Source organism: Ranitomeya imitator, chromosome 2, assembly GCF_032444005.1.
Source record: "Ranitomeya imitator isolate aRanImi1 chromosome 2, aRanImi1.pri, whole genome shotgun sequence".
NCBI lineage: Eukaryota > Metazoa > Chordata > Amphibia > Anura > Dendrobatidae > Ranitomeya > Ranitomeya imitator.
The window spans coordinates 448,177,820-448,200,039 of record NC_091283.1 but is presented as its reverse complement, the minus strand read 5'-3'; the positions used below and the strand labels follow the sequence as shown (position 1 = coordinate 448,200,039).

The 22,220-nt window shown below is 46.0% G+C and overlaps 1 protein-coding gene across 1 annotated transcript in view; it reads right to left on the bottom strand.

The window, feature by feature from the left end:
* Positions 1-527: 527 nt before the first annotated feature.
* RAD21L1 (RAD21 cohesin complex component like 1) overlaps positions 528-22,220 on the bottom strand; it is a 106,015-nt gene continuing 84,322 nt past the window's right edge. The window contains exons 11-13 of the mRNA XM_069751049.1: positions 2,454-2,584; positions 1,795-1,872; positions 528-1,561 (exon numbers count right to left, since the gene is read on the bottom strand). Of these exons, the coding sequence (XP_069607150.1) occupies positions 1,373-1,561; positions 1,795-1,872; positions 2,454-2,584 (398 nt within the window). The 3' untranslated portion in view covers positions 528-1,372. The remainder of the gene's footprint in view (positions 1,562-1,794; positions 1,873-2,453; positions 2,585-22,220) is intronic.

Sequence of the window (22,220 nt, the reverse complement as noted above, 5' to 3'; positions counted from 1 at the left end):
TCATGTTTTCATAACTTGCAGTGTGCACATAGTCTATGTATATGGAGCCCATAATCTATGTGTATTGTTGCACCACAGAGTATATTAAATCCACATTAGCCCAGAGGTGCACATGATTGCCCCAACCAAATTTAAGTAGTCTGTGCACGCTATGGAAGGTCACTCCTGCCTGTAATAGTTGGTTAAAAGCTTGTTATAAATGTTGTCACATTGTAGCTAGAAAGGCGGCCGTGAAACAATAGATTTGCAACATACAAAGCTGAAAGATTTGATTGCAACAAAGTAGTTGCATTATAAGCAAATCCCTGATATCCAACTATAACCCAAATTGATTCTTTAGGAAGTGAAAGAAATTCACCGTCACAGTGAAATAAAAATCCAGTGACTATTTTGTTAATGGACAGAACCAAGGATCTGTAGTGATAGCAGTCAGTGCAATGGACTAGACCCAGTGACTGCATAACTTACTAAGATGCAATGATGGATGTTGCTAGGAAAAACAAACATGAAGTATATAACAACTCCAGGGCAGTGGTGTAATAATTTATTGAACAAAGGTAAATAAATAGTTGACAACACAATATAACGAATGCAGTAAGCCTAGGATGTTCTTCGGGTACCTAGATTATTGTTCTGGTAAAGTAAATTTACCTTACAGGGAGCAACTAATATATGTTGAGCTGAGCTGATATTAGCACAGTCAATGATTGCACTATGATATAATGATGCTTATCAGTATGCTGTCCGTAGCTGGATGACCCACACAATAGCGGTCACTTTATAAGCAGATAATATTGTCATGTGATGACCAAATCCTATAACCGATAGTCATGCTCATCCCTTTCTGTAAACTGATGTCTGCTAAGAAAAACACACAAGGTCACAGTGTCCTAAAACAAAATCAATAGATTAATTTGATACTGGCAACAAATTTGGAATTGTCCATATCAATGAGTTTCTCCCGCCCCAGATATCTGGATTCTGGACATCAGCGCTTCAGTGTAAATTGCTAAAATTATAATGATAAACTATGTGGCTTCAGATAAGGTTAAAAGCACATGACCAAGCAGACCTGTACTACAAACCTGTAGTCCCTCTATGTGCGACTATTGTGCATCAGTTATTCGGCATGTGTTGGAGGATCCGTGTGATAGAAATGCTTGCACGTTATATTAAGGTCTGATATTACCCGTTATGAAAGTGTAATATATTTATAACCTTGGTAATTTGGCTTGATATTATTGCAATGTGAAAGTGTGGTGTGTGTGAGATTGTGGTGATTTAGAAACTTGTTTTAATTATAAATGAGTTTTAAGTAAAAGAGACAAACAGAAATGTAGAAATAAATAACATCTTTTGCGAATGCCTGAGATTACAGAGAGTGGAATAGAGGTCCTGGAATGACCGTGATATCGCCGTACGGAGCATTTTGTGTCATCTTGATGGCAGACTGTTTCTTTAGCACCAAGAAACTGTAGAATTTGGTTGACACCAATTTCCGTTTATCGTTCCTACACAGATTGTGAAAACTAAAGGAGTCTTCACCGGACTGGTTCAGTTTCTGCGCAACAAAGGAAATGGAATAATTGTTACACTGTACTATACACTTATTCAGAATTGAAATAGTTAGCAGAATGTTCTGTATTACTGCTATATTATCTGTTCATGGAAAAACCTATGTTTTCCTTATAGGGACAAGATCAATAACAGCCAGTCAATCACATTCGAGGTTTGGCTGCCACTAGAACAAAGGCTATACAGTCTCCTACTTGTCTCATTGCTCATGGTTCTTACTCGCAGGCCGTTGAGGAGGTTTTGTGTCCGTTTGTTCCAATGCTGCTCATCAGTACTTTGGATGTGCTGTGTCGGCCCCTGAGAAAATAGCAGCAAAGAAAATAGCCATTGATAATGCAATAATGAATACTAGTTTAAGGTGATTTCACACTGCAGCTTTTCATTCAGTATCTAGGCTAAATGCCAGAAGAGGATCCAGCAGGAAGAAAGTTTACGTCCTTCCTAAAGATTTTCCATTCCTTGATTCCCCTTCTGGCTTTGGCAGTGGCTTTTTTCCCAAAGAACGCTGAGTATAAATCTACCTTAATACTCGTGTCTCCACACTATTGAGTTTCCAGAATAATAATTTAGATTACTTTTTGGTCCCCAATACTTACACTAAGTTCTTCATCCAGACATCTTGGAGAATTACCCAACAAATCATCAACATATTCCTATAACAATGCAGACATGTTAGTAACACGGGGCTAGTTAGGTAGGTATTGATCCCAGTGCCCACTATTTATGGTAGAAGCTTTCACCACCTTACATGTGTAGCCAATGCAAAGCTTGAATTGTGTTTTTTCCTCTGACCCCCAGCACCATGCCTAGAGATATTTATACTACTATTCTCCAGTGGTGGGTAGATGTGTTGATGATGCACAGAACCATGTCTTTACCTCATGCACAGAGTGGTCCGTATCACTTGGTGCTTGATTATAATCTTTTGAGTCTAGTGTTGTATGTAAAGGCTCTTCAGCAATGGAGGAGCAGACATCTGATATCTTGGACATCTCCAGCTGTGGTAAGTCTATAGATACAGATAAGAACAAAGAAGTAAATTCTGATTTTACAGATGCACACTCTTAAGGTACCGTCACACATAGCGATGCTGCAGCGATACCGACAACGATCCGGATCGCTGCAGCGTCGCTGTTTGGTCGCTGGAGAGCTGTCACACAGACAGCTCTCCAGCGACCAACGATCCCGAGGTCCCCGGTAACCAGGGTAAACATCGGGTAACTAAGCGCAGGGCCGCGCTTAGTAACCCGATGTTTACCCTGGTTACCATCCTAAAAAGTAAAAAAACAAACGCTACATACTTACCTTCCGCTGTCTGTCCTCGGCGCTCTGCTTCTCTGGTCTGGCTGTGAGCGCCGGGCAGCCAGAAAGCAGAGCGATGACGTCACCGCTCTGCTTTCCGGCTGACCGACGCTCACAGCCAGAGCAGGAGGAGAGCAGAGCACAGCGCTGGAGGACAGACAGCGGTAGGTAAGTATGTAGTGTTTGTTTTTTTACCTTTAGGATGGTAACCAGGGTAAACATCGGGTTACTAAGCGCGGCCCTGCGCTTAGTTACCCGATGTTTACCCTGGTTACCAGCGAAGACATCGCTGAATCGGTGTCACACACGCCGATTCAGCGATGTCTACGGGGAGTCCAGCGACGAAATAAAGTTCTGGACTTTCTTCCCCGACCAGCGATCTCCCAGCAGGGGCCTGATCGCTGCTGCCTGTCACACTGGACGATATCGCTAGCGAGGACGCTGCAACGTCACGGATCGCTAGCGATATCGTCTAGTGTGACAGTACCTTAAAAAGGGGTTATCCTGAGAACAAAGCACATTTGAATAATAATCTTTTATTTAGATAGCGCCAACATATTCCGCAGCGCTTTTCAGTTTGCACACATTATCGTCGCTGTCCTCGATGGGGCTCACAATCTAAATTCTATCAGTATGTCTTTGGAGTGTGGGAGGAAACCGGAGTGCCCGGAGGAAAGCCAACCAAACATGGGGAGAACATGCAAACTCCTTGCAGATGTTGTCCTTGGTGGAATTTGAACCCAGGACTCCAGCGCTGCAAGGCTGCAGTGCTAACCACTGAGCCACCGTGCTATACCCTAAATCAATACATCTTGGAATAATAATAATAATAATTTCCACTATTGGATGTGTGCTGAGATAATTATATAAATGTGCCCCTGCAATGTACTGTGTATTGGCTGTGTCTGACCATGCAGAGCTGCTCTAGTTCATGGTCGGCACAAACCAGAGCTCCTGGCTGATAGCTGCTGCATTCTGATGTAACAGACTTCCTTGCTTTATGACTAGGGTTGAGCGACCTTGACCTTTTTAGAGTCGAGCCGTGTTTCGCGAAACCCGACTATCTTAGAAGTCGAGTCGAGTGGAATCGGCCGATTATCGCGAAAAGTCGGGTATCGACCGAAACACGAAACCCAATGCAAGTCAATGGGGGAGCATAGTCGGCAGTGAGTGGAGGCCAGGAAAACACCTACACTGCCCATTTTAATGGCAAAAACATCCATTCTTGTTACAGAAGCTTGTCAATCGTAATTTACCTTATAATAATTGGAAGGCATTTGAAATTGGGGGTCATTTGGCTAAAGTTGTGGGGGGTAGGGCTGGTTGAAGTAATTAGTGGGCCCAGGAAATCTGGACCACGTCACGGCAGTGGAGCAGGGAGAGGTAAGTATTTCAACTTTGCAAGTGCTGTGATCCTGAGCAAGCAGGGGGGGCCCACTCGTTGGCATTGGCACTGGCACAGGGCCCCTCAAAGTACAGCGGTGTGTTTGCACGGCGGGGGCGCCTCCCACCGGCAGCAACACTTTTGCGTACTATGAGAGGCCCTGTGCCAGTGACGTCGCCAACTAGTATTCCTCCCCCCACCTGATGAAGGAACCTGCACTTTCATCTGCACCTTCCTCTTTGTCCCCGTGTAAGGTGGTATGGTATGCGGGTAGAGGAACCTGACTTTCAGCAGGGTCACAATCTTGTTGTGTAGCGTGTACGGGGAATGTTGCGTTATGGGTCAATGTACCAGCAGACTCATCTACCACTGGCTGGGCAATGGGCAGGATGAGGAGGAAACACAGATATAGGCCCAAAGAATAAAGTTGGCTAAATGCAGTTCAAAATTGGTACCACGGACTAACCAGGGGGCATTGCAGTGGAGGACAACTGGAATGAGAGTCTGACACAGAGAGTAGGCCCAAATCAGTAAGTAGTCGAAATGCAGTTCAAAATTGGCAACCGTAGTAAACAGGTGGCACAGCTTTGTTCAGTGGAGGAGAACAGCAAGGAGTGGCAGACACCGATAGTAGGCCCCAACCCAACTAGTAGGCCAAATGCAGTCTAACATTAACAACTACTTAACGAGACCCTGAAAATGGAATTTCAGGACAGGAAACCAGGAGAACAGCAAGGAGCGGCAGACACTGTTAGTAGGCCCCAAACCAACTAGTACGCCAAATGCAGTTGTTCCATTTAACCACTATTTAACAAGAGCCTGAAGATAGAAGCTCAGGAAAGGCAACCTGGAGAACACCTTGGAGTGGAAGACACCATCTCCACACCCCATACCCAATTTGTAGGCCTAATGCAGTGTAGTTTCCAACAACTACTAAACGAGAGCATTAAGATTAAAGCAATGGAGAGGAAACCTGGGGAACACCTTGGAGTGGAACACACCGTCTCTCTACACCCCATACCCAATTTGTAGGCCTAATGCAGTATAGTTTCCAACAACTACTAAACGAGAGCATTAAGATTGAAGCAATGGAGAGGAAACCTGGGGAACACCTTGGAGTGGAACACACCATCTCTCTACACCCCATACCCAATTTGTAGGCCTAATGCAGTGTAGTTTCCAACAACTACTAAACGAGAGCATTAAGATTGAAGCAATGGAGAGGAAACCTGGGGAACACCTTGGAGTGGAACACACCGTCTCTCTACACCCCATACCCAATTTGTAGGCCTAATGCAGTGTAGTTTCCAATAACTACTAAACGAGAGTAGTCTGATCGAAGCAATGTGGATGAAACCTGGGGCACACATTGGGGCGGCAGACACCGTTAGTAGGCCCTACCAAAGTTGTAGCTCCAATGCAGTTTTAAAATTCCTAGAGGCTGAAAACAAGACTATTGACGCTCAGCTTTTTTCAAAGGAACACAGCTGTATTGAGTGGCGCAGACAGACACAGGTAGTAGGCCTTAAACCAAAAATGTGGCTCACTGCAGCTTAAAAAAGGTTACAGGGGTACACAGGCAGCATTGCTCTGGGCAGTGGAGGACAATTTCAATAGTGGACCGCAGACAGACATTGTACGCCTACTATTAAAAAAAGGATGCTCTATGCAATTAAAAATAGGTTCCAGGGGTACACGGGCAGCAGTAGACTGGTCAGTGTAGTAGTAGTTGAAAGAACAGGCCGCAGACAGGCTTCGAAGGCCTAACATAAAAAAATATTGGGCTGTAGGCACTTTAACATTGGTTCCAGGGGTACACAGGCAGCAGTGGTCTGGTCAGTGTAGTAGTAGTAGAAAGAACGGGCCGCAGACAGGCTTCGAAGGCCTAACATAAAAAAAATATTGAACTGTAGGCACTTTTAAATAGGTTCCAGGGGTACACAGGCAGCAGTGGTCTGGTCAGTGTAGGAGTAGTAGAAAAAACAGGCCGCAGACAGGCTTCGAAGGCCTAACATAAAAAAATATTGGGCTGTAGGCACTTTAACATTGGTTCCAGGAGTACACGGGCAGCAGTAGACAGGTCAGTGGAGGCCTAGTGGAAGGAGGGACCGCAGACAGGCTTCGAAGGCCTAACATAATAAAATTGGACAGGCTGTAGGCATTTTATAATTGGTTCCAGGAGTACACGGGCAGCAGTAGACAGGTCAGTGGAGGCCTAGTGGAAGGAGGGACCGCAGACAGGCTTCGAAGGCCTAACATAATAAAATTGGACAGGCTGTAGGCACTTTATAATTGGTTCCAGGAGTACACGGGCAGCAGTAGAAGAGGGGACGGGAGGGGACGGGAAGAAAAACATTAGACTTGAACAAAGAAGACCCAGGAAAACATACTCAGAAGGGAGGTAAGAACATTTCTAAAACAATCCACAGCGAGGAGATTGGAACAAAACAAAATCCTCTAAACTGCATGCTCGCAAACGCCAGAAGCCTGACAAACAAGATGGAAGAACTAGAAGCAGAAATATCTACAGGTAACTTTGACATAGTGGGAATAACCGAGACATGGTTAGATGAAAGCTATGACTGGGCAGTTAACTTACAGGGTTACAGTCTGTTTAGAAAGGATCGTAAAAATCGGAGGAGGGGTTTGTCTCTATGTAAAGTCTTGTCTTAAGTCCACTTTAAGGGAGGATATTAGCGAAGGAAATGAGGATGTCGAGTCCATATGGGACGAAATTCATGGAGGGAAAAATGGTAACAAAATTCTCATTGGGGTCTGTTACAAACCCCCAAATATAACAGAAACCATAGAAAGTCTACTTCTAAAGCAGATAGATGAAGCTGCAACCCATAATGAGGTCCTGGTTATGGGGGACTTTAACTACCCGGATATTAACTGGGAAACAGAAACCTGTGAAACCCATAAAGGCAACAGGTTTCTGCTAATAACCAAGAAAAATTATCTTTCACAATTGGTGCAGAATCCAACCAGAGGAGCAGCACTTTTAGACCTAATACTATCTAATAGACCTGACAGAATAACAAATCTGCAGGTGGTCGGGCATCTAGAAAATAGCGACCACAATATTGTACAGTTTCACCTGTCTTTCACTAGGGGGACTTGTCAGGGAGTCACAAAAACACTGAACTTTAGGAAGGCAAAGTTTGATGAGCTTAGAGATGCCCTTAATCTGGTAGACTGGGACAATATCCTCAGAAATAAGAATACAGATAAATGGAAAATGTTTAAGAACATCCTAAATAGGCACTGTAAGCGGTTTATACCTTGTGGGAATAAAAGGACTAGAAATAGGAAAAACCCAATGTGGATAAACAAAGAAGTAAGACAGGCAATTAACAGTAAAAAGAAAGCATTTGCACTACTAAAGCAGGATGGCACCATTGAAGCTCTAAAAAACTATAGGGAGAAAAATACTTTATCTAAAAAACTAATTAAAGCTGCCAAAAAGGAAACAGAGAAGCACATTGCTAAGGAGAGTAAAACTAATCCCAAACTGTTCTTCAACTATATCAATAGTAAAAGAATAAAAACTGAAAATGTAGGCCCCTTAAAAAATAGTGAGGAAAGAATGCTTGTAGATGACGAGGAAAAAGCTAACATATTAAACACCTTCTTCTCCACGGTATTCACGGTGGAAAATGAAATGCTAGGTGAAATCCCAGGAAACAATGAAAACCCTATTTTAAGGGTCACCAATCTAACCCAAGAAGAGGTGCGAAACCGGCTAAATAAGATTAAAATAGATAAATCTCCGGGTCCGGATGGCATACACCCACGAGTACTAAGAGAACTAAGTAATGTAATAGATAAACCATTATTTCTTATTTTTAGGGACTCTATAGCGACAGGGTCTGTTCCGCAGGACTGGCGCATAGCAAATGTGGTGCCAATATTCAAAAAGGGCTCTAAAAGTGAACCTGGAAATTATAGGCCAGTAAGTCTAACCTCTATTGTTGGTAAAATATTTGAAGGGTTTCTGAGGGATGTTATTCTGGATTATCTCAATGAGAATAACTGTTTAACTCCATATCAGCATGGGTTTATGAGAAATCGCTCCTGTCAAACCAATCTAATCAGTTTTTATGAAGAGGTAAGCTATAGGCTGGACCACGGTGAGTCATTGGACGTGGTATATCTTGATTTTTCCAAAGCGTTTGATACCGTGCCGCACAAGAGGTTGGTACACAAAATGAGAATGCTTGGTCTGGGGGAAAATGTGTGTAAATGGGTTAGTAACTGGCTTAGTGATAGAAAGCAGAGGGTGGTTATAAATGGTATAGTCTCTAACTGGGTCGCTGTGACCAGTGGGGTACCGCAGGGGTCAGTATTGGGACCTGTTCTCTTCAACATATTCATTAATGATCTGGTAGAAGGTTTACACAGTAAAATATCGATATTTGCAGATGATACAAAACTATGTAAAGCAGTTAATACAAGAGAAGATAGTATTCTGCTACAGATGGATCTGGATAAGTTGGAAACTTGGGCTGAAAGGTGGCAGATGAGGTTTAACAATGATAAATGTAAGGTTATACACATGGGAAGAAGGAATCAATATCACCATTACACACTGAACGGGAAACCACTGGGTAAATCTGACAGGGAGAAGGACTTGGGGATCCTAGTTAATGATAAACTTACCTGGAGCAGCCAGTGCCAGGCAGCAGCTGCCAAGGCAAACAGGATCATGGGGTGCATTAAAAGAGGTCTGGATACACATGATGAGAGCATTATACTGCCTCTGTACAAATCCCTAGTTAGACCGCACATGGAGTACTGTGTCCAGTTTTGGGCACCGGTGCTCAGGAAGGATATAATGGAACTAGAGAGAGTACAAAGGAGGGCAACAAAATTAATAAAGGGGATGGGAGAACTACAATACCCAGATAGATTAGCGAAATTAGGATTATTTAGTCTAGAAAAAAGACGACTGAGGGGCGATCTAATAACCATGTATAAGTATATAAGGGGACAATACAAATATCTCGCTGAGGATCTGCTAATACCAAGGAAGGTGACGGGCACAAGGGGGCATTCTTTGCGTCTGGAGGAGAGAAGGTTTTTCCACCAACATAGAAGAGGATTCTTTACTGTTAGGGCAGTGAGAATCTGGAATTGCTTGCCTGAGGAGGTGGTGATGGCGAACTCAGTCGAGGGGTTCAAGAGAGGCCTGGATGTCTTCCTGGAGCAGAACAATATTGTATCATACAATTATTAGGTTCTGTAGAAGGACGTAGATCTGGGGATTTATTATGATGGAATATAGGCTGAACTGGATGGACAAATGTCTTTTTTCGGCCTTACTATGTTACTATGTTAGTGGAAGGAGGGAACGCAGACAGGCTTCGAAGGCCTAACATAATAAATTGGGCTGGTTGTAGGCAAATTAAAATTGGTTCCAGGAGTACATGGGCAGCAGTAGACAGGTCAGTGGAGGCCTAGTGGAAGGAGGGACCGCAGACAGGCTTCGAAGGCATAACATAAAAAAATTGGACAGGCTGTAGGCACTTTATAATTGGTTCCAGGAGTACACGGGCAGCAGTAGACAGGTCAGTGGAGGCCTAGTGGAAGGAGGGACCGCAGACAGGCTTCGAAGGCCTAACATAATAAAATTGGACAGGCTGTAGGCACTTTATAATTGGTTCCAGGAGTACACGGGCAGCAGTAGACAGGTCAGTGGAGGCCTAGTGGAAGGAGGGACCGCAGACAGGCTTCGAAGGCCTAACATAATGAATTGGGCTGGCTGTAGGCAATTTAAAATTGGTTCCAGGGGTACACGGGCAGCAGTGGTCTGGTCAGCGGAGGCCGATTGTAATGAGTGTCTGCCAGTCAGTAGTCCAAAACAATAAATAAATGTGAATGTCTCGCATTAAAACAAAACGAAAACACTAAAGGGTGCAATCATTAGGTACAGGGGTGGGATCCTCTGCGTAGTTTCAGACCTACTAATTTAGCGCAAAGTATTTACTGTGGTAAATAGAGGACACTGCCCCTGACTATGTTAAGTACCATCATACATGTCAACACAATGGTATTGTCAGTGGCAGGAATGGAAGGATGTCAGCGCATAGACTAAACATTGGTGGAAGTGTGAGAGATAACTGTGGAAGTGGTAGAGCAATGTTTGACCTGGGGGTGGGTGAACTCTCTTGTGGCCGGCGGTACAGGCCCAGGGCCCCTCATGTTACAACAGTGTGTCTGACGTTGGGTGCGCACCACCACCGCCAGAGACACTTTATTGTACTATGAGGGACCCAGTGGCAGTGCTGTCGACCAAAAGCAGGCACACCCACCTCTTCAGACAAACAGCACTCTCACGGGTGCTTGCGCCAAGTCGCGATACCACGGCCCCGTGTTGGGAGTTTGGCCATTTAGTGAGGTGTAAACATGTCGTATGCTGGACAATCAGCTGCAGCAAATTAGACATTAGAAAAGTAATTCACAGTAGTCCACAGGCAAGAGCTTTTCATAGGAAAGCTAGGTGTCGGCCGGGCAAGGTGGGGCAAAAGAATTCGAAATCCAGTTGTGGTTCATTTTAATGAATGTTAGATCATCAACATTTTGGGTAGCCAGACGAGTCCTTTTTTCGGTTAAAATTGAACCTGCAGCACTGAATACTCTTTCTGATAGGACACTAGCTGCCGGGCAAGCAAGCTCCTGCAATGCATATTCTGCCAATTCTGGCCAGGTGTCTAATTTTGATGCCCAGTAATCAAATGGGAATGACGGTTGAGGGAGAACATCGGTAAGGGATGAAAAATAGTTTGTAACCATACTGGACAAATGTTGTCTCCTGTCACTTTCAATTGATGCAGCAGTACCTGTCCTGTCTGCGGTCATAGCAAAATCACTCCACAACCTGGTCAGAAAACCCCTCTGTCCAACGCCACTTCTGATGTGTGCACCCCTAAAGGTACCGTCACACTAGACGATATCGCTACCGATCCGTGACGTTGCAGTGTCCTCGCTAGCGATATCGTCCAGTGTGACAGGCAGCAGCGATCAGGCCCCTGCTGTGCTGTCGCTGGTCGGGGAAGAAAGTCCAGAACTTTATTTGGTCGCTGGACTCCCCGCAGACATCGCTGAATCGGCGTGTGTGACACCGATTCAGCGATGTCTTCACTGGTAACCAGGGTATACATCGGGTAACTAAGCGCAGGGCCGCGCTTAGTAACCCGATGTTTACCCTGGTTACCATCCTAAAAGTAAAAAAAAACAAACACTACATACTTACCTACCGCTGTCTGTCCTCCAGCGCTGTGCTCTGCATTCCTCCTGTACTGGCTGTAAGCGTCGGTCAGCCGGAAAGCAGAGCGGTGACGTCACCGCTCTGCTTTCCGGCCGCTGTGCTCACACAGACAGTACAGGAGGAATGCAGAGCACAGCGCTGGAGGACAGACAGCGGAAGGTAAGTATGTAGTGTTTGTTTTTTTTACTTTTAGGATGGTAACCAGGGTAAACATCGGGTTACTAAGCGCGGCCCTGCGCTTAGTTACCCGATGTTTACCCTGGTTACCGGCATCGTTGGTCGCTGGAGAGCTGTCTGTGTGACAGCTCTCCAGCGACCAAACAGCGACGCTGCAGCGATCCGGATCGTTGTCGGTATCGCTGCAGCGTCGCTAAGTGTGACGGTACCTTAACACTCCTGGTCTGCTGCCCCCTGGAGCTCGTGTGAGAACGATCACGGGCGCTGTGTGCTGGGAATGCCTGAAGCAAACGGTCAACAAGAGTTGATTGTTTGGTTGCTAATATTAGTTCCAAGTTCTCATGTGGCATAATATTTTGCAATTTGCCTTTATAGCGAGGATCAAGGAGGCAGGCCAACCAGTAATCGTCATCGTTCATCATTTTAGTAATGCGTGTGTCCCTTTTGAGGATACGTAAGGCATAATCCGCCATGTGGGCCAAAGTTCCAGTTGTCAAATCTGCGGTTGTGATTGGTTGAGGGGCAGTTTCAGGCAAATCTACGTCACTTGTGTCCCTCAAAAAACCAGAACCCGGCCTTGCCACGCAACCAATTTCCAGTGCCCCCGGGAAAGCTTCCTCATTAAAAATATACTCATCCCCATCATCCTCCTCGTCCTCCACCTCCTCTTCGCCCGCTACCTCGTCCTGTACACTGCCCTGACCAGACAATGGCTGACTGTCATCAAGGCTTTCCTCTTCCTCTGGTGCAGACGCCTGATCCTTTATGTGCGTCAAACTTTGCATCAGCAGACACATTAGGGGGATGCTCATGCTTATTATGGCGTTGTCTGCACTTACCAGCCGTGTGCATTCCTCAAAACACTGAAGGACTTGACACATGTCTTGTATCTTCGACCACTGCACACCTGACAACTCCATGTCTGCCATCCTACTGCCTGCCCGTGTATGTGTATCCTCCCACAAAAACATAACAGCCCGCCTCTGTTCGCACAGTCTCTGAAGCATGTGCAGTGTTGAGTTCCACCTTGTTGCAACGTCTATGATTAGGCGATGCTGGGGAAGGTTCAAAGACCGCTGATAGGTCTGCATACGGCTGGAGTGTACAGGCGAACGGCGGATATGTGAGCAAAGTCCACGCACTTTGAGGAGCAGGTCGGAGAACCCAGGATAAGTTTTCAATAAGCACTGCACCACCAGGTTTAAAGGTGTGAGCCAGGCAAGGAATGTGTTTCAGTTGGGAAAGGGAGATGGCAGCCATGAAATTCCTTCCGTTATCACTCACTACCTTGCCTGCCTCAAGATCTACTGTGCCCAGCCACGACTGCGTTTCTTGCTGCAAGAACTCGGACAGAACTTCCGCGGTGTGTCTGTCGCCCAAACACTTCATAGCCAATACAGCCTGCTGACGCTTGCCAGTAGCTGGCCCATAATGGGACAACTGGTGTGCAACAGTGTCAGCTGCCGATGGAGTGGTTGGCCGACTGCGGTCTGTGGAAGAGCTCTCGCTTCTGCAGGAGGACGAGGAGGAGGGGGTGCGAACGCCTACAGCCAACTGTTTCCTAGACCGTGGGCTAGGCACAACTGTCCCGAAATTGATGTCCCCTGTGGACCCTGCATCCACCACATTCACCCAGTGTGCCGTGATGGACACGTAACGTCCCTGGCCATGCCTACTGGTCCATGCATCTGTAGTCAGGTGCACCTTTGTACTCACAGATTGCCTGAGTGCATGGATGATGCGCTGTTTAACATGCTGGTGCAGGGCTGGGATGGCTTTTCTGGAAAAAAAGTGTCGACTGGGTAGCTCGTAGTGTGGTTCAGCGTACTCCATCAGGGCTTTGAAAGCTTCGCTTTCAACTAACCGGTAGGGCATCATCTCTAACGAGATTAGTCTAGCTATGTGGGCGTTAAAACCCTGTGTACGCGGATGCGAGGATAAGTACTTCCTTTTTCTAACCAGAGTCTCAAGTAGGGTGAGCTGGACTGGAGAGCTGGAGATCGTGGAACTAGCGGGTGTGCCGGTGGACATGGCAGACTGAGAGACGGTTGGAGACGGTATTGTTTCCGCCGGTGCCCTAGATGCAATATTTCCTCCTACAAAACTGGTGATTCCCTGACCCTGACTGCTTTTGGCTGGCAAAGAAACCTGCACAGATACTGCCGGTGGTGCGGAAAATGGTGGCCTTACAGTGACGGAAGGGATGTTGCGTTGCTGACTAGCTTCATTGGCCGAGGGTGCTACAACCTTAAGGGACGTTTGGTAGTTAGTCCAGGCTTGAAAATGCATGGTGGTTAAATGTCTATGCATGCAACTTGTATTGAGACTTTTCAGATTCTGACCTCTGCTTAAGCTAGTTGAACATTTTTGACAGATGACTTTGTGCTGATCAATTGGATGTTGTTTAAACCCCTTCCCGACCTGTGACACAGCGTATGCGTCATGAAAGTCGGTGCCAATCCGACCTGTGACGCATATGCTGTGTCACAGAAAGATCGCGTCCCTGCAGATCGGGTGAAAGGGTTAACTCCCATTTCACCCGATCTGCAGGGACAGGGGGAGTGGTAGTTTAGCCCAGGGGGGGTGGCTTCACCCCCTCGTGGCTACGATCGCTCTGATTGGCTGTTGAAAGTGAAACTGCCAATCAGAGCGATTTGTAACATTTCACCTATTATAACGGGTGAAATATTACAATCCAGCCATGGCCGATGCTGCAATATCATCGGCCATGGCTGGAAATACTAGTGTGCCCCCACCCCACCCCACCGATCGCCCCCCGATCTGGCCGGTACACTGCTCCGGCTCCCCTCCATCCAGTGCTCCGCTCCCCCCCGTGCTCTTGTCCGCTCCCCCCGTGCTCCAATCACCCCCCGTGCTCCAATCACCCCCCCTGCATTCAGATCCACCCCCCCGTGCTCCGTTCCACCCCCCGTGCTCCGTTCCAGCCCCCCGTGCTCCGTTCCAGCCCCCCCCGTGCTCCGTTCCACGCCTGCCGTGCTCCGATTCCCCCCCCCGTGCTCCGATCCCCTTCCCCCCGTGCTCCGATCCCCCCCCCCCCCGTGGTCCCCCCCTACCCCATCATACTTACCGATCCAGCCGGGGTCCCGTCCGTCTTCTCCCTGGGCGCCGCCATCTTCCAAAATGGCGGGCGCATGCGCAGTGCGCCCGCCGAATCTGCCGGCCGGCAGATTCGTTCCAAAGTGCATTTTGATCACTGAGATATAATCTATCTCAGTGATCAAAATAAAAAAAATAATACATGACCCCCCCCCCCCCCCTTTGTCACCCCCACAGGTAGGGACAATAAAAAAATAAAGAAATTATTTTTTTCCACTAATGTTAGAATAGGGTTAGGGTTAGGGGTAGGGTTAGGGTTAGGGCTAGGGTTAGGGCTAGGGTTAGGGGTAGGGTTAGGGGTAGGGTTAGGGCTAGGGGTAGGGTTAGGGTTTCGGTATGTGCACACGTATTCTGGTCCTCTGCGGATTTTTCCGCTGCGGATTTGATAAATCCGCAGTGCTAAACCGCTGCGGATTTACCGCGTTTTTTTCTGCGCATTTCACTGCGGTTTTACAATTGCGATTTTCTATTTGAGCAGTTGTAAAACCGCTGCGGAATCCGCACAAAGAAGTGACATGCTGCGGAATGTAAACCGCTGCGTTTCCGTGCAGTTTTTCCGCAGCATGTGTACAGCGATTTTTGTTTCCCATAGATCTACATTGAACTGTAAACTCATGGGAAACTGCTGCGGATCTGCAGCGTTTTCCGCAGCGTGTGCACATACCTTTAGAATTAGGCTATGTGCACACGGTGCGGATTTGGCTGCGGATTGGCCGCTGCGGATTCGCAGCGGTATTCCATCAGGTTTACAGTACCATGTAAACATATGAAAAACCAAATCCGCTGTGCCCATGGTGCAGAAAATACAGCGCGGAAACGCTGCGTTGTATTTTCCGCAGCATGTCAATTCTTTGTGCGGATTCCGCGGCTTTTTACACCTGTTCCTCAATAGGAATCCACAGGTGAAATCCGCACAAAAAACACTGGAAATCCGCGGAAAATCCGCAGGTAAAACGCAGTGCCTTTTACCCGCGGATTTTTCAAAAATGGTGCGGAAATATCTCACACGAATCCGCAACGTGGGCACATAGCCTTAGGGTTAGGGTTGGAATTAGGGTTGTGGTTAGGGTTGTGATTAGGGTTATGGCTACAGTTGGGATTAGGGTTAGGGGTGTGGGGGGGTTAGTGTTGGAGGTAGAATTGAGGGGTTACCACTGTTTAGGCACATCAGGGGGTCTCCAAACGCAACATGGCGCCACCATTGATTCCAGCCAATCTCGTATTCAAAAAGTCAAATGGTGCTCCCTTACTTCCGAGCCCCGATGTGCGCCCAAACAGTGGTTTACCCCCACATATGGGGTACCAGCATACTCAGGATAAACTGCGCAACAATTACTGGGGTCCAATTTCTCCTGTTACCCTTGTGAATCTAAAAAAATGCTTGCTAAAACATCATTTTTGAGGAAAGAAAAATGATTTTTTATTTTCACGGCTCTGCGTTGTAAACGTCTGTGAAGCACTTGGGGGTTCAAAGTGCTCACCACATATCTAGATAAGTTCCTTGGGGGGTCTAGTTTCTAAAATGTGGTCACTTGTGGGGGGTTTCTACTGTTTAGGCACACCAGGGGCTCTGCAAACGCAATGTGACGCCCGCAGACCATTCCATCAAAGTCTGCATTTCAAAAGTCACTACTTCCCTTCTGAGCCCCGACGTGTGCCCAAACAGTGGTTTACCCCCACACATGGGGTATCAGCGTACTCAGGAGAAACTGGACAACAACTATTGGGGTCCAATTTCTCATGTTACCCTTGGGAAAATAAAAAATTCTGGGCTAAATAATTATTTTTGAGGAAAGAAAACGTATTTATTATTTTCACGGCTCTGCATTATAAACTTCTATGAAGCACTTGGGGGTTCAAAGTGCTCACCACACATCTAGATAAGTTCCTTTGGGGGTCTAGTTTCCAAAATGGGGTCACTTGTGGGGGGTTTCTACTGTTAAGCCACATCAGGGGCTCTGCAAACGCAACGTGACGCCCACAGAGCATTCCATCAAAGTCTGCATTTCAAAACGTCACTACTTCACTTCCGAGCCCCGGCATGTGCCCAAACAGTGATTTACCCCCACATATGGGGTATCAGCGTACTCAGGAGAAACTGGACAACAACTTTTGGGGTCAAATTTCTCCTGTTACCCTTGGGAAAATAAAAAATTGCAGGCTAAAAGATCATTTTTGAGAAAATAATTTTTTTTTTTTATTTTCATGGCTCTGCGTTATAAACTTCTGTGAAGCACTTGGGGGTTCAAAGTCCTCACCACACATCTAGATTAGTTCCTTTGGGGGTCTAGTTTCCAAAATTGGGTCATTTCTGGAGGATCTCCAATGTTTAGGCACACAGGGGCTCTCCAAACGTGACATGGTGTCCGCTAATGATTGGAGCTAATATTCCATTTAAAAAGCCAAATGGCATGCCATCCCTTCCGAGCCCTGCCGTGCGCCCAAACAGTGGTTTACCCCCACATATGGGGTATCAGCGTACTCAGGACAAACTGGACAACAATATTTGGGGTCCAATTTCTCCTATTATCCTTGGCAAAATAGGAAATTCCAGGCTAAAAAATCATTTTTGAGGAAAGAAAAATTATTTATTTTCATGGCTCTGCGTTATAAACTTCTGTGAAGCACCTGGGGGTTTAAAGTGCGCAATGTGCATCTAGATAAGTTCCTTGGGGGTCTAGTTTCCAAAATGGGGTCACTTGTGGGGGAGCTCCAATGTTTAGGCACACAGGGGCTCTCCAAACGCGACATGGTGTCCGCTAACAATTGGAGCTAATTTTCCATTCAAAAAGTCAAATGGCGCGCCTTCCCTTCCGAGCCCTGCCGAGTGCCCAAACAGTGGTTTACCCCCACATATGAGGTATCGGCGTACTCGGCAGAAATTGCCCAACAAATTTTATGATCCATTTTACCCTACTGCCCATGTGAAAATGAAAAAATTGAGGCGAAAAGAATTTTTTTGTGAAAAAAAAGTACTTTTTCATTTTTACAGATCAATTTGTGAAGCATCTGAGGGTTTAAAGTGCTCACTAGGCATCTAAATAAGTTCCTTGGGGGGTCTAGTTTCCAAAATGGGGTCACTTGTGGGGGAGCGCCAATGTTTAGGCACACAGGAGCTATCCAAACGCGACATGGTGTCCGCTAAAGAGTGGAGCCAATTTTTGATTCAAAAAGTCAAATGGCGCGCCTTCCCTTCCAAGCCCTGCCGTGCGCCCAAACAGTGGTTTACCCCCACATATGAGGTATCAGCGTACTCAGGACAAATTGGACAACAACTTTCGTGGTTCAGTTTCTCCTTTTACCATTGGGAAAATAAAAAAATTGTTGCTAAAAGATAATTTTTGTGACTAAAAAGTTAAATGTTCATTTTTTCCTTCCTTGTTGCTTCTGCTGCTGTGAAGCACCTGAAGGGTTAATAAACTTCTTGAATGTGGTTTTGAGTACCTTGAGGGGTGCAGTTTTTAGAATGGTGTCACTTTTGGGTATTTTCAGCCATATAGACCCCTCAAACTGACTTCAAATGTGAGGTGGTCCCTAAAAAAAATGGTTTTGTAAATTTCGTTGTAAAAATGAGAAAATCGCTGGTCAAATTTTAACCCTTATAACTATCTAACAAAAAAAAATTTTGTTTCCAAAATTGTGCTGATGTAAAGTAAACATGTGGGAAATGTTATTTATTAACTATTTTGTGTCACATATCTCTCTGGTTTAACAGAATAAAAATTCAAAATGTGAAAATTGCGAAATTTTCAAAATTGTCGCCAAATTTCCGTTTTTATCACAAATAAACGCAGAATTTATTGACCTAAATTTACCACTAACATGAAGCCCAATATGTCACGAAAAAACAATCTCAGAACCGCTAGGATCCGTTGAAGCGTTCCTGAGTTATTACCTCATAAAGGGACACTGGTCAGAATTGCAAAAAACGGCAAGGTCTTTAAGGTCAAAATAGGCTGGGTCATGAAGGGGTTAAAAAAATGCCAGACTGCACTCTTCCTAGCATTGGATACCTTTTCAGGGATTGCAGACTGAGCTTTAACCGGATGGCCACGCTGTCCTCCAACAGGTTTTGGCTTTGCCACGCGTTTTGGGCCAGATACGGGCCCGGCAGATGGAACCTGTTGCGATGTTGATGCCTGCTGCGGCCCCTCCTCCACCTCCGCTTCAGAACTACTGCCGCCTGCACCCTGTTCCCCCAATGGCTGCCAATCGGGGTCAACAACTGGGTCATCTATTACCTCCTCTTCTAGCTCGTGTGCAACTTCGTCTGTGTCACCGTGTCGGTCGGTGGTATAGCGTTCGTGACGGGGCAACATAGTCTCATCAGGGTCTGATTGTGGATCAGTACCCTGAGAGGGCAATGTTGTGGTCTGAGTCAAAGGACCAGCATAGTAGTCTGGCTGTGGCTGTGCATCAGTGCACTCCATGTCAGAATCTACTTGTAATGGGCATGGCCTGTTAACTGTTTCACTTTCTAAGCCAGGGACGGTATGTGTAAAGAGCTCCATGGAGTAACCCGTTGTGTCCCCTGCTGCATCCTTCTCTCTTGTTGTTGTTTTTGCTGAAGAGGACAAGGAAGCGACTTGTCCCTGACCGTGAACATCCACAAACGACGCGGTGCTTTTACATTTAACAGTTTCAGAAGAGGAGGCAAAAGAGCTAGAGGCTGAGTTTGCAAGGTGTTGTGAATTCTGTGGCAGAGCTCCCTCCTGTGGTCACAAGTGGTACTTCGGCTGATTCTCTCTGGGAGCTTCCGTTTGTGGAGGAAAGTGGTACTGCGGCTTCTGAGTTTCCTCCCTCAGGTGATCTGGTGAGGTCGTTAGGTGCTTCTCTACTTAACTCCACCTAATGCTTTGATCCATGCTTCCTGTCAATGTTCCAGTGTTGGACTTGTTTTTCCCTGGATCATTCCTGTGGCCTGCTGCTCTGCATAGCTAAGTTCTTCTTTGCTATTTGTTTGCTATTTTTTCTGTCCAGCTTGTCTAATTGTTTTGCTGGAAGCTCTGGGACGCAAAGGGTGTACCTCCGTGCCGTTAGTTCGGTACGGAGGGTCTTTTTGCCCCTTTGCGTGGTTTTCTTTAGGGTTTTGTGTAGACCGCAAAGTTATCTTTCCTATCCTCGCTCTGTTAAGAAAGTCGGGCCTCACTTTGCTGAATCTATTTCATCCCTACGTTTGTCTTTTCATCTTAACTCACAGTCATTATATGTGGGGGGCTGCCTTTTCCTTTGGGGTATTTCTCTGAGGCAAGGTAGGCTTATTTTCTATCTTCAGGCTAGTTAGTTTCTCAGGCTGTGCCGAGTTGCACAGGCAGAGTTAGGCGCAATCCACGGCTGCCTCTAGTGTTGTTTGGAGAGGATTAGGGATTGCGGTCTGCAGAGTTCCCACGTCTCAGAGCTCGTTCTATTATTTTGGGTTATTGTCAGATCACTGTATGTGCTCTGACCGCTATGTCCATTGTGATACTGAATTGCCTATCACAACAGCAAGGTAAGCCAAAACTTGCTGTTGCTGCTCCGGCTTTAAAAGCGGTTTTCCTACTCCCAGAAAAGAGAGCGTTCGAGGCCTTGTGTAGCCAGACGACGAACCTGGCTCCACAGCTCCAGACTTAGGTGGAATATTTTTTTTCCCACAACCACCTGATGCTCCACTACCACTACCATCATTACCAGCTGACAATGAACGCCCACGGCCACGACCTCTTGCACCAGACTTCCTCATTGTTTTAAAAACTTAACCAAAGTAACTTTATTTGTTGCTGTCAAACAACTTACACGGTGAGCTATAACTTCAGTATGATTTCGATATCCCTTTACAGGTTAGTGAGACCGCAAGGAAAATCAGGCACAATGTTACACACTCTGTTTTCTGTGGCACCAAATCACAGAGATGCCACACACGCAGGACTGTCACTCAAGCACAAATGTCAATATTAATCTCCCTTTTTTTTTTTTTTTCAGGGAGACTTTAGAAACAAAATAAAATAAAATGATTTTTTCAGGAAGAATTTAGAAACCAAATAAAAAAAATAAATAGGCTTTCTATTGCCCACTGAGTGAGAGATGGCACACACAGGAGTCAGGAGTGGCACACAAGCCCAGGGGCCAATATTTTTCTCCCACTGATTGATTTATTGATTTTTTCAGGTAGAATTTAGAACCCAAATCAAACAAAAAAATAAATAGGCTTTCTATGGCCCACTGAGTGAGAGATAGCACACACAGGAGTCAAGAGTGGCACACAAGCCCAGAGGCCAATATTTATCTCCCACTGATTGATTTATTGATTTTTTCAGGTAGAATTTAGAACCCAAATCAAGCAAAAAAAATAAATAGGCTTTCTATGGCCCACTATTTGAGAGAGAGAGAGAGAGAGAGATGGCACACCCAGGAGTCAAGACTGGCACACAAGCAGAAAGGGCAATATTAATATCCCACTGATTGATGTATTGATTTTTTCAGGTAGAATTTAGAAACCAAATCAAGCAAAAAAATAAATAGGCTTTCTATGGCCCACTGAGTGAGAGATGGCACACACAGGGATGGCACTCTAGCAGAAATGCCAATCTTAATCTCCCACAAAAAAAAAAAAAACAGGGACTGTCCTACAATTACTATCTCCCTGCAGTAATCTCAGCCAGGTATGGCAGGCAGCAATAAGGAGTGGACTGATGCACAAATTAAATAAAAAGTGTGGACAAACAAAAAAGATAGCTGTGCAGAAAGGAAGGAACAAGAGGATTTGTGCTTTGAAAAAAGCAGTTCGTTTGCACAGCGGCGTACACACAGCAATGCAGCTATCAGGGAGCCTTCTAGGGCAGCCCAATGAGCTACAGCGCTGAGAGAAAAAAAAAAAAAAAATGTAGCTTCCACTATCCCTGCACACCGAAGGTGGTGTTGGACAGTGGAAATCGCTACAGCACAAGCGGTTTGGGGGTTAATGGACCCTGCCTAACGCTATCCCTGCTTCTGACGAAGCGGCAGCAACCTCTCCCTAAGCTCAGATCAGCAGCAGTAACATGGCGGTCGGCGGGAACGCCCCTTTATAGCCCCTGTGACGCCGCAGACAGCAAGCCAATCACTGCAATGCCCTTCTCTAAGATGGTGGGGACCAGGACCTATGTCATCACGCTGCCCACACTCTGCGTTCACCTTCATTGGCTGAGAAATGGCGCTTTTCGCGTCATTGAAACGCGACTTTGGCGCGAAAGTTGCGTACCGCATGGCCGACCCCACACAGGGATCGGATCGGGTTTCATGAAACCCGACTTTGCCAAAAGTCGGCGACTTTTGAAAATGAACGACCCGTTTCGCTCAACCCTATTTATGACAGTAGTGAGTGTTTATGAGCTCAGTTCCTACATCACAGATTTGATTTATGAAGAGCTCAGAGGG